The sequence below is a fragment of the Nuphar pumila genome, chromosome 7 (genome assembly GCF_984573655.1).
Source record: "Nuphar pumila chromosome 7, dmNupPumi1.hap1.1, whole genome shotgun sequence".
NCBI lineage: Eukaryota > Viridiplantae > Streptophyta > Magnoliopsida > Nymphaeales > Nymphaeaceae > Nuphar > Nuphar pumila.
In genome coordinates this window covers 52,251,625-52,264,865 of record NC_143255.1, presented here as the reverse complement: position 1 = coordinate 52,264,865, position 13,241 = coordinate 52,251,625, and the positions used below count along the sequence as shown (strand labels likewise).

General features: G+C 37.1%; 1 protein-coding gene across 1 annotated transcript; it reads right to left on the bottom strand.

Annotated features, from left to right (window-relative positions):
• Window positions 1-5,075: 5,075 nt before the first annotated feature.
• Window positions 5,076-8,346, bottom strand: LOC149832250 (S-adenosyl-L-methionine-dependent uroporphyrinogen III methyltransferase, chloroplastic-like). The gene is made up of 6 exons (XM_090012396.1): window positions 7,766-8,346; window positions 7,581-7,658; window positions 6,838-6,907; window positions 6,645-6,714; window positions 5,724-5,931; window positions 5,076-5,537 (listed from the first exon to the last, which is right to left on the bottom strand). The coding sequence occupies exons 1-6, from the start codon at window positions 8,312-8,314 to the stop codon at window positions 5,370-5,372; spliced, it is 1,143 nt and encodes a 380-aa protein (XP_089868522.1). The 5' UTR covers window positions 8,315-8,346; the 3' UTR covers window positions 5,076-5,369.
• Between the last annotated feature and the right edge of the window lie 4,895 nt (window positions 8,347-13,241).

Sequence of the window (13,241 nt, the reverse complement as noted above, 5' to 3'; positions counted from 1 at the left end):
CTTTTCCAGACATATACAAAGTGGTCAAATTGATTGGCTTCATATCCAATCTTGGTTATTGCTTTATGAAAAGCCAAATACCATTGTCTTGGTGATTGCTTAAGCCTATACAAGGATTTTTTCAACTTGTATACTTTGTCATTATCTGTGACATATCATTCTGGTTGAAACATATAAATGGTTTTTTTTAAGTCATTATTCAAGAAAGCAATTTTTACATCCATCTGTCACACATCTAGATCATAATAAGTTGCTATGGATAATATTATCCTGATGGATGCAAACTTAGCAACTGTGAGTAGGTTTTTGTGTAATCAACACCTTTCCTTTGGGAAAACCTTTGGCTACCAATCTTACTTTGAATTTGTCTATTGACTCATCAGCTATGTACTTCTTTTTAAGAACCCATTTACAACTGACTGGTTTTCTTCCTTCAGGAAGATCAGTTAATTTCAAACTTGATTCTTTTCAATGGATTTTATTTCTTCATCCATAGCTATTTTTCATTCTGATGCTTCATGTGATTTAATAGCATCAAAATATGATAGATTGTCGGTCATTTCATCTATATTTACTGAATAGCATAACTCTTCAGTTAGATGCACATAATAATCATCTAGATAGGATGGAGGAGCTCTAATCCTCTTATGACCGCTTAAACTTTGAGAAGTAGAGGAGCCTAGATTAGTTGGTTCATTGCCTGACTGATCCACAGTTTGTTCATTACCAAACTGTTTATCTTGATCATCAAAATCATCCAGTAAATCAAAGGTATCCTCAATAGGATCGCTGGATTCATTGTTGAGTCCTTCTAGGAACTCAACATCTCTACTCTCAATCAGTCCCAACCTTTCGTGGTATAACCTATAGCATTTTGATCCTTTAGAATATCCGATAAAAAAAACCTCTAACAGATCTATTGTCCAACTTATCCATAGTTGGATCCAAGATCTTAGCATGTGCTACAGAACCCCATCTCCTAAGATAGCTCAAATCTAGTTTCATATCAGTCCAGCTTTCATACGGAGTTATTGGGATAGCTTTGCAGGGCACTCTATTCAGGGTATACATTGTTGTATTTACAGCTTCACCCCAAAAAACTTTGGGTAACTGTGCTCCTGCCAACATGGTCCTAACCATGTTCAAGAGAGTTTTATTGCACCTCTCTACAACACCATTTTGTTGTGGTGTTCTTGGCATGGTTTTTTGCCTGTTAATGCCAAGATCTTTACAAAATTCGCAGAACTCATTCGAAGTGTATTCACCTCCCTTATCTGACCTAATTATTTTAATATATCTTCCAAGTTGTCTCTCAACTTCGCTTTTATATTCTTTAAATTTTTCAAGAGCTTCTGATTTATGTTTAATCATGTATAAATAGTCGTATCTTGAGAAATCATCAATAAATATTATAAAATATAACATTTCGCTGTGAGTTTGGACTCTAAATGGTCCACAAATATGAGTATGAATTATTTCTAACAATTCTTTAGCACGTACAACATTTGATGAAAAAGGTTTGCTAGCCATTTTTCCATATATACAAGTTTTACATTTTTCAAAGTGTGATTCATTAAACGTAGGAATTATTCCTTGTTGTGCTAAATTTTTAATTTTCTTTATACTTATATGTCCAAGTCTTTTATGTCATGTGTTTATATCAATGTTAAAGATACAATCAATATAAGTGGAAACTGATTCTTTATTATCACACAGCTTAAACATACAATGTTCTTTGACAAAAGTTCCTTCAAATAGGACTCTGCTATGTTTCCCTATTGTGACTTTTTCAGGAATGAATCTGACTTCAAATCCTTTTCCAGTCAATGCCGAGACAGAAACTAAGTTCCTCATCATTGAGGGTACATAAAGAACTTCATTAAGGACGCTTGTTCTACCTACATTAAGTCTATAAGACCCAATTTCACGTACATCACAATAGGTATTATTTTCCATGTACACCTTGTGTTCTCTTGGGCCTAATTCTTTCATGTTTATAGATCCATTTGTGGTTTTAGCTATGTGTCGGGTTGCTCCAGAATCAACCCATCATCATGAGAGTTCCTCGTTTGCAAAGAGGCATTCAGACACCACGCAGACAACTTTATTATCAGGTCTTCTTTTGTTGTTCTGTTTTCCATGTTGTCCATTGTTCCTGTTGAAGGCCTTTGTCCTGCAGTTCCTTTGGATGTGTCACATCTTTCCACATTTGAAGCACTTTACTTGAGATCCATTTCTTTGAGGCCTTATGAAGTTGGTGTCATGTCCTTTATTGAACCTGTTGTTTTCTTTTCCTTTCAAGTTATTGTTGTTTCTTTTAAATGGTACTTGATTGTTGTATGAGACATCTTAAGCTATCATGAGTTCTGACTTTTTGTCCTTAGCCATGTGCTCTTATTTTATTGCCAGTTGCAGAGGTAACTCATTAAGGTTTAGACTTTTAGTATTCAGCCTAAGTGTTGTGGTTACCATCTTCCAAGATATAGGCAGACTATTCAAGATTGTTGAGATTTGCATCCTATCAGGTATCACGTTTCCAGCTATTGCTAAGTCTTTTGCCATGATCAGCATACGGTTTACATGATCTACTACGTTGTTTCACTCTTTTATTTTATATGAATTGTATTGTTCTAATAGCAGTTGAACATATACTTTAGATGTAGTATCATATTTAGACCCAATTGCTTCAATCATTTCATTAGTAGTTTCATAGTCTTCAATGACTCTAATCAGGTCATCATCCATATATGTTAGCATAATTGTTCTAGCTATAAGATCATCTCTTAAATATTTTCATATTTTTCTTTCTCCTCTTTTGACACTATTTCTCTGAGATTTTCTATTTGTTTGTGTAATACATATTTCAAACCCTCAAGTGTAAGAGCTAAAGGTATTCTTCTTTTCCAGATTGAAAATTTTGTTTCATTTAACTTGTCAGTTTTGACAAGTTCAGAAGCACACACTCGATTGGTCATCCTGTCACGCTTTTGTATATTTTAATTTATAGTAATTTATTTATTGTTATTATTATTATATATATTTTTGTTAAGAAACAAAATAGTAAACCACGAATCAGTATCGACCTATAAAATATTACACCGAGAAAATAAGAATCAACAAAAAAAATAATAAGCGGTCTTTAGCCAAAATTATGAAAAAATATTAATACTAAAACAGAAAAGCTTGTTTCTGTAAATTTAAACATTCTCGGGCTTCATAATGGAATTCTGGTAAAATCAAACACACAAACCTCTTTTAGCAAATATTTTAAAAAAAAGTACGTGGGTTAAAATTTTAAAAATTATAATAGGTTTTTTAAATAACCTGCAAAACAAAGGGGCAATATTGTATTTTCGCACCACAGGGTATAAATACCCTAAAATCGACTGAAAATTTTATTTTTCAGTCGACTTTCTCTCTCTTCTCTCGAAAGTTCGTCAGAGATGTCGAACTCCTCTTTCGAGTTTTCGGCCAGGAATTTCGGTGGAAAGCTCTGCCGAGTGTTTGGGTCGGTGCTCCCGGCTCAGATCTATCTCTGAGAAAAAACCCAAACCAAACCGGTAGTCGGACGATCGACTTTCGGTGTTTTTCTTTTTTCAGGGTTTTCTTAGATGAGTTTTCCGGTATACTTTTGTTTTGTTTTGCCTTTTCAGGAACACCGGTGGATATCTTCCCTACCGGTTACAGATTCAAACGAGGAGAGAGAGAGAATAGAAAAAGTCGATCAAAGGTCGAGGCCATTGATAAAATAGCAGTGGTCACCGAAAAAGAAAATCAGCGACAGATCAACGAAGGATAGTTTTCCTTTTTTTTATTTGATTCATATTCTTATTGTAGATTGCTACAGATGAAAATAAAAAAAATTCTCACAGATATGATTATTTTCAGATACGTAGAAGCAACACATAACTCAGAAGGGTCTTACAGTCCCTCAAGCGAAAAAAGCATAAAAAAAATTTGTGTCTATGCAGGTTTACAGTAAAAAAAAAAAAGACTTCCTAAAACCCGACTAACCTATCACGCTTTCCTTGCAGGTTTCAATAAGCGAAAGAAGAAGGATGCAATAGACTCCAAAGATCTCAACTATGCTCTGATACCAATGAAGGATGACGCAGCAGAAGAAGGGCAAGAGGAGAAGAAGAAGAAGGTTCGAGTGTTTTAGGCTTGACAAGGTTTGCTTTGAGAGGCTTTTTCTTATGTTGTTCACACACTCTACTGCTAAGCATATCCCCCTTTTATAACTTTCATCTCTCAATTTTTCTTAGCATTAAACAAAAACAGTTTTCTAAAAGTTTATTTAAAATTGGTTTTGATAACTGCCCAAGCATATCCACGAATGAGCCCTTGTTCGTGGATATGCCGAGATGTGCGGATAATGGCCACACATCCCAACAAAAACCAACTCTTATAACACCGCCTGTTGTAAGTCAAAGGCTTTGGTTCAAGATTCTCCTAGCGGATAAGTCAATTCCAGAAAACTATATTACTTCATAATAAAAATTGGGGATACTCCATAGCAAATCATTAGCTGCATGATTGTGGCCGTGAACTTGATTGAATGTTCTTTATATAGCTCACCAAAAATAAAGTTTAAACCGGTTCCCCATGTCATATATATACATAAACCTCTCCAATGAAAACCCTCCCAAACTTCCCCCAATGGAAATTTTTTGATGTTTGGATCATGAGTTTTGAATAGAAAAAATATTATTTGGAGCCTAAAAATTTATGAAAATTGTACGCCGTTGAATTTAAAACTTATAAAAACATATCCATGCATCGGAATCAAATGCTCCAAGAACTGATTCCTATAAAAACATGCATGTAGATCACATCTGTACGGTCGGAATTTAAAAAAAAATACCAAAAATCCAATAAAACGTTCATTGGAGAGGTTTGGGAGGGTTTTCCATTGGGAAGGTTTTAATTTCTCTCTCTCTCTCTCTCTCTCTCTCTATATATATATATATATATATATATATATATATATATATATATATATAGAGAGAGAGAGAGAGAGAGAGAGAGAGAGAGAGGGAGGCAAACAAATGATCCAATTACATCAAGAATAAGGATTGTAATAACCTTACACTGATGATAATCATACAAAATGTGAGGCTGATTTTTGCTTCCTCATGGCATCACAAACTGTGCCAATCTCGAGTCCAGGTCCTGATTGAATTGCAAGCCCCCCCCCCCCCCCCTGTTTCTGCTCCAAATCTTATCCCTACAGGGAAAGTTGGGCATCTCTACAAAATTTGGATAACAGAAGAATGAAGGACTCATGGACCACCATCCTCAATAGGCACTCGCAAATGAATGCAAATAAATTGAGATCAAGAAAGAACAGAGCTGCCACATCGCCTATATTAAGATCTCAGGGTCTGATTCTGTTGCTCCACAACAATAGGCTGTTCAACGGTGGAGAGTGGCCAAAATGGTGAAAGAGCTACCACTTTTCCAATTATGATGAGTGCTGGTGATACCAAGTCTGCTGCCTTCACTTCATTCGCAAGATGCATCAGCTCAGCAAATATCTACATAAGGAACAGCTTTCATATTAAATGTTGTAATTTACTGAGGTATTTGTAGATCATATGATTAATCAACAAGAAAACAGGATGTGCACTTACAGTAAAATTTTTGTAATTTAAGAAAGAATTAGCAAGGAAATATTTTCAGCCTAATGGAGGATCTTTACTAGAAAAGTACAGATAGCATACCGCTCTTTGCTGAGGTGTAGTTCCTCTCTCTACCGCAGCTGATGGAGTGCTTGGGTCCAATCCATGGGAGATCAGCTTTGCCACAAGAGATGGCAAAGTCGACAATCCCATGTATACAACCAATGTTGAATCAGGATTAGCAGCATGGTCTGCGACATACAGAGGATCTTTTCCTCCTTTCATGGAGTGCCCTGTTAAAAACTGCACACTGCAGAGAAAGAGATATTAGCACAACAGCATACGAATTTTGCTAATACTAACAACAGCACTTTGAAAAGAAAAAGAAAAAGAATAAGAAGCAGGAATGCTTCTTCACTAAAATCAAGCATTCCCAATTTAAATCACATATCATAATGAATGATGGGTTTCAAGCAATAAAATTGTGGTAGAGCCACTTCATGCATTAGATTGGATGAACTCCATAACTGATAGACTTTATGACAATTATACAACTGAGTCTTGCAATTTGAGCCAATAGATATTTCCAAAAATACATTGAACACTAGTAGTACTAGAGAAATTTATTGAATACATGATCTACGGAAGTTTTATTGCATAGCTCCTGTATTAGACAGCAATCAGTATGTGTTTATTATATACATACTCCAAAAGGTTGAGCTTTCAACTGTGAAAGGTAACTCAAGATTCACCATTGTCAGCTCAATCCAATCAGTCCCACTCAATTTCCAACTTGAACCAACTCAAATAAGTTTGTCTAAGTTGACCCTTGTGCAAAAATATGCAAAACTAAAACCTCCAAGTACATGACAACACAAATCAAAACCAACATAACAGTTTCTGATCAATGCCTCTTACACACAAATAGCAACTAGATAACAAGTTGAGTGCCCTTGGTTTGATGGAGAGAAAAGTAAACAAATATATAGATTATAATAATCAAAATATAGCGCAAGATCTTACCTATTAGCAATACCTCGATGGGTTAACGGAATCCCCAATTCTGCAGCTATCCCAGAAGCAGCAGTAATTCCTGCATCATTATTATTATGGTTGAGTTTACTCAAGAAAAGCAAGGGAGAAAGAAAATGAATGAATTTCATGAAAATGGCAATTGAATTGCAATTCATGGAAATAAACAAGTGTCAAGCTATACCTGGGATCACATTGACATGAATTCCTTGTCTTTGTAAAAAATCCATTTCCTCTCCTCCCCTGCCAAACACCTGCTCAATTCACACAGTCAAATTACACTATATGCCTTTGACACAGTATCCAAGTCATAGATAATAATAAAATTGCTCTTGAATCAGATGTGGACAACAGTAGTTTTGGATAGAGACCAGATAAATGCCACCCTAGATTTAACAGAGCATCTGGGCACCTAGTGACCCTACTAGCAGCAAGCAAAATTGTATTTTCATATGTATACTGTAATGCAACTTAGAACATGAGATCATTCAGAAAACAAGTTCATGTTGTTTGGAACTCAAGAAGCATAAAAATGCCCAAAAGCTCAGGCACTTCTCTATCATGGTCAAATGTGATATTGATAAAGTCACAACATTAGTTCAAAGGCCTTCAGTTGAAGGCAGGGATGGGTTATCTCCCATCCTTTTGCATGGGCAAGAAAACAAAGAGCACAACCATTTTTTCCATAACCAAACACTGCATGGTACCATAATTAGGATAAAAATCTTAAGCAAACAACTGCAAAAGGAATCATCAAGTACTAGCTTGATCAAATTGTAAAGAATGGGAAAAGAGATCTCGCTTCAGCAAAAGAGGATCATAGAAAACAACCCTCCGACTTTATAGACTTGCATTCATTCATTTTTATAAATACCCAAATTCATATATAAAAAAAAATGGCAACTTTCTAAAGGAGCAGATTCATACCAAAGGATCACCTCCTTTGAGCCTCACCACATTAGCTCCTGCTTCAGCAAAACTCAACAGCAACTCATGTATCTCCTCCTACACTACCATAAAACATTCTTGAACACACAACCACCAAATGCTAAAGAACACACCAAAAACCCAATGAAAACATTAAAAAAGAAGCAAACTTTTTGAGTTCTCACCTGAGTTCTACTATGGTAACCAGCCGTCTTCCCCACATAGAGAAGCCTAGCATCCGAGCTAACCAAATCCATTATATCATTCGAAACCAACCGATCGTAGAGCAGGAGATCGGCCGCCCGGATCACGTTCAACGCCTTCACCGTCAAGAGCTCGGGATCGCCCGGCCCTGTTCCCACCAAGGAAACGTCTCCAGGCCCTCTCCTCTCCCCACCACCCGACTCATCCATGCGCCTCTGTTTCAGCTCCATCAGTAGCTTCTTCAACTCGGGGAGTTGGAGGGCTATGTCGTCCTCCCTAATGGAATCCGAATCACAACGACGCGCGCACGAGTTCTGCGAGGTGGGTTGTTGGTATAGCCACCCATCTCGTCGGTATCTTTCGGGGGAGTGCTTTTCTGTAAATGGGGAGGCTCTGATGGAACAGAGGGGTCGGAAATTTGTGGGATTCTCGCGTTTTGGTGGGTGTATGGAGGGTGAAGAAGAGGAGAGGGAAGAAGGGAGGAGGAAAAGAGAAGGTTGAGACATAACATGACGAAGAAGACTGTTCATGAAGTGAATTGAGAGAGAGAGAGAGAGGGCGCTCAAAGTGGGAAAGATTAGGACTGCGGTGATAAATAGTGCGAGTGGAGACAAGGTTGGCGTTTGGGGAGAACGAAAGGTCCTTTGCCTTTCTACTTCGTTCTAAGGGTGTATGTAGCAATGGGTTCGGTTATTTTCAGATTTGGATGTCTTAAGCAAGATTCAAATGCGCATATAAGTTGTATTTGGAAGCCCGATATGAGACAGAGAAGCAAGTGTAAACGAAAAAAGAGATGAAAATGAGGATGAGGAGAGGATGGATTTCTCAACTATATATATATATATATATATATATATATATATATATATATATATATATATATATATATATATATATATATATAAGATACAGTGAAATTAGGGGTGTCAACGGGTCAGGTTTGATCCAAACCCGACCCATACCAATCCATGTAGGGACAGGGTTTGGTGACAAATAATAAGGTCCCCCGATTAATATATGGAGCCAGATATGGTTTGTAAAATTCCATACAAGAACCAGGCCTGACCCGAGTTCCAACTAAGATCCATAATTTTTTCAATATAAAAATGATAAAAAATATTATTTTACTAAGTCTAGTTCATGTAATTCTTATAGGATCCAGGTATGGTTTCTTTTATGACGAGTCCGATTAAACCCGGATCTAAACCTGATACCATCATCTCAAATCAGGTCTGAGTTTGAACCAAACCCGACATGTTGACACCCTTTGGTGAAACCACTCTTTGAGTAAGAAACTTACAGTCGCTTCTGTGATAACAATAAACAGTGGTTCATTCTTCGCCCCCAAAGAATTGCATTGCTTGGCTTAATAGCGCAAGCTTCATCCCACTGTGTCAAACCCCTTTGGGCCCTCAACTACATCTTAATATGATCCAAAAATGAGAGATGAGAGGCCATTTCCATTCTCATCTGCAAAATAAGGAATCCTAAATAGCAGTAGCTTTTAAGGATTTCCCATTTCACCTCTTATTTTCTCATCTTCTCCTCAAGTCTTCCTGGTGCACAACCCGATCCTAAATCCATCAGTGATATTAGAGTCTCGTTGCAGGTGTGCGGGCATTGCAGTGGACTTGACCTTTACTCGAATCAAACCTCGGTCCGACGGATTAGCTCCCACCGAATCAGCTCCCATCCGACGAAGAGTCATGCCTCCAGGATTTGGTGCATCGTGTAGAGCATCTAGTTCTCAGTGTTATCGATCTGGTGGTCGAACGGGTTCATCCTCAGGGCGTGAAGATAGGATGGCCTACAGACGAGATCGTATAGGAGGATCCGTTTGCAAGCAAGGTTTGGCTCACCGATCCCCAGGGTGCGATCATACTAGGATCCAAAATCACATTCACAGTCATCTCCATATTCAAGATTTGCCTCGTCTACAACATCCTCATCACCAGAGCAGTCAATAGGGGTGGCTTATCATATTTGGCATATCCAAATAATATAATGAATTTGGTGCATATCCAAATTGGATTCGGGTATGAGATTTATAACTTACTTCATGATGAAAAAATAACCTAGTTTGCGAATAACCTCATGATAGGTGGTTTGACTTTTGCAATGGTTATTTTTAACACATTATTTTCAATAAAATCATTTGGAAAATCGTCAACCAAAAATAATAAAAACCGACTTTCCACGGATGTGGTGAGTACGGGTCGAATCCACAGGGAACGGGATACATTCGCATTATATCTAAAACTGCAATTTATTAACATCACAAAGGTTTACAACTATGTTAATATTACAATTCTAATTGAATGACAATCTAAAAATAAAAATGAACTAAAACAAGTTGCTAAGTCTTCTCCAGATCGCCAGAGGTAATTCTGTCTTTTCGTCACACGTGCATCTGCACTTCACATTGTAAATACACCTGTAGATCTGTTTCTAACTTATCAACCTAAAACACGAAAATAAAGAGTCAATATGGAATCCAGAATTAATTCTAAGCTATATCTACCACTATTTTTGAACTAAGTACTGAATTAAACTATAGTTAAAGATAAAGAAAACTAAAATTATAATTTCTAACTAAACTAACAAAGTAAACACACTCTAACTAGCCTAACTATTATTAATTCACTAACTATCTGCTAGAAAACATGAAAAACTACCTAAAATCAACTAAGTAAGCAAATGACTGTTTTATCCCTAAATAGTGCAAAATCGTCTTTTAATAGGTTTTCGCAAACAGGAAGTGCAAAGGGTCAAACTAAGTCCGATTCTAAGTATTTCTCTTCTGTTCTCTTTCTGACAGACTCAAGAGTCTGACATACTTTACGGAATTGAAAAACTCATCCGGGAACTCCGGATATAAGCGTTTCAAGTTCGATAAAAATTATAGAACCGTTTGACCCGGAATCTAAAATCGCGTAAAACCTAATTTTGCAGAACGCTTAAAAGGCAAACCAAATCAACTCATAACGAGTTGATTTTTGGTTTGCACGCAGTTAACACCCTAATGGATAGCATAGAATAGTAATTTCAAGAAAACTCATAAAACTGCGAATAAAATGAGAATTGCAAGTTGGTGCAAAAATCAGGTGTTTTCTTGAATGCCCTATTCACTTAAATGAATACAAAGCTTACACTGTTGCTTAAAACACCTATGCTTACAGTCATTTACAGTTCTAAAATTAACTAACTAACAGATAATAATTGAATTACACTAAACCAACAAAATCTACATTAACTATCTACATTAGTTGCGAGAAATACAACTGGTGCTAATTTAAAACGCTAGGTTAGGCTAAGTTGAACTAACCTACAATTATGAATTAATCTAAGTTAACTTGCTAACATCAACTAACCTACTGCTAATTGCAAAGAAAGAATAAACAGTACAATCTATCTAAATCCCACAAATTAGCTATTACAAAAATCTATCTCAACACTACTAAATCAAGATTCAACTAATACATAATTAAATATAAACTACAACACCCTAATTCACCACTAATTAACAATTACCAACAATCTACATACTGTTAAAACAGAAAATTACAATTAGAATTACTCATACTAGGGTGCCTAGATCGGTTGGGTAAATCCACCCGATTTTGGGGATGTTTACAATTTCTCTAACACGCACAACACCTGCTAATTACACAACACTAAACCCGATTAAACACCTAAAATTTCTGTTAATCAATCACATCTAAACTATATACTACACAGTCTCAACCAGCTGGAAGCAGCCCAGCCGTTTGATGTGTAAATTGGGGAAATCATGAGACTTAAGCAAATTGGCAATTAAAAAAAAAATAAAACTGAAAACAATGCAAATCCTAGACGCCCTCTATGTGTTGGTTTAAGCACTAACATGCTAACACTAAGGCTGGAAAACAGAGGAGAACACAGGCACACAACCAGAAAATTAAAACAAGCATACGATTTGGTTTTATACTACAAGAAAGGGGTGAGAAGCTTACCGGTGGCCTTGTCCGGTAACCCGACGATTGGAGGGGTCGAAGAAGAGTTGGAATTTGCCTTGAAGCTGTACCAATATACCCTCGGTGGTGCTGTCGAACCCTTCTTTGCTGCAGGAAGCTGGAGCTTACAGCAGGTGGAACTCCGAATGGGGCGTGAATCCAATGGTGAAGGGAGAAGGTCGGATGGGGGTCGGGCCGACCAGCCATGGCAGGGTAGACAACACCCATGCCATGGCTGGAGTCCTTCCATAGCTGCGAGTTCCTGCAATATGGAGCATGAGGTGTTAGTTCAAGTAAGGGGAAAAGAAAAGGAAGATATGGGAGATGAGATGGAAGATGGAGAGGTGGCGACTCCATGGAGCTGCGTGTTGCTGCACTTCCACGAATGGGGAAGAAGATGGCTGCAAGGGGCTGCTGGGGAAGACAATGGTGGAAGAAGAGTCGAGTTTTAGGGCACAAAAATCAAGACAAAGATGCCCCCCTTTGGGCGTCATTTTGGTTTTAAACAAAGAAGACTCTTTTATGGAATTTCCAGAAAAGAGATTAAAAAACAAATATTAGCTAGGCGCCTTTTTCAGAGGGGGTATTTAGAAAAGATTTTCTAAAAAACGATTTTGGGCTGGTGTGGGGTGGATGTGGTGCGTTTTAGCCCAGATCCAAGGCCCAAAAGGGCCAGTTGGATCCGAAATGACCCGATTTGCCCCGAGGTTCGACCCGCTTCACTATAAATGCAATAACTCTCTCGTTTTAAGTCTGATTCGAACGAAATTCGAACCGTAGCTCCATGACATCTATATGCATCTAAGTGTGGGTTCTAAACCTATAATTAATGCATTTATGTAATGAAAATGTATTAAGATTACGTGTATTTAATGCATCATCAAATACCCCCATGCTAGAATAATTGTTAGTCCCTAGCAATATACCCTACCCCTGCAATGAAGATATGGACTACCCGAATAACATGCAACTTTATTAAACAACTAACTCACTTTCGTAGGAATCACGGTTGCATTTAGCACATGCAACAAGCCCTTTAAACCCCTGGGTTACCCCAGTGGACGAGCAAGGTCTCGTGAGGGTTTGCAGAGATGCTACCCACAAACATCAGAAATCATGCAGAAATTTAAAATTTTCTTCTAAAATGCTAGGCAATTCCAGAAATCAAATTTAGCAAATATTTCATGTAATTTTTCACTTCTCAGAACATAATTAGAGATTTTATGCCTCCACGATAAAAATTTTCCTTTCACTCTTTTAAAAATCGCATTTATCTATGATTGTTTCTCAGAAAATCGTGTATTATCATGCTATTGTTTGTTTTTTCATCACTTATGTATTTTTCTGCACAGTCTTTCATTCTACTTCTAAGTAATGACTTTTTCTTTTCATTTAAGCTCTTATTTTCTTTTTCATTGAATTTTCAATTTTTCACTTTTTCAATTCTTTTCTTTTCTTTTCACTC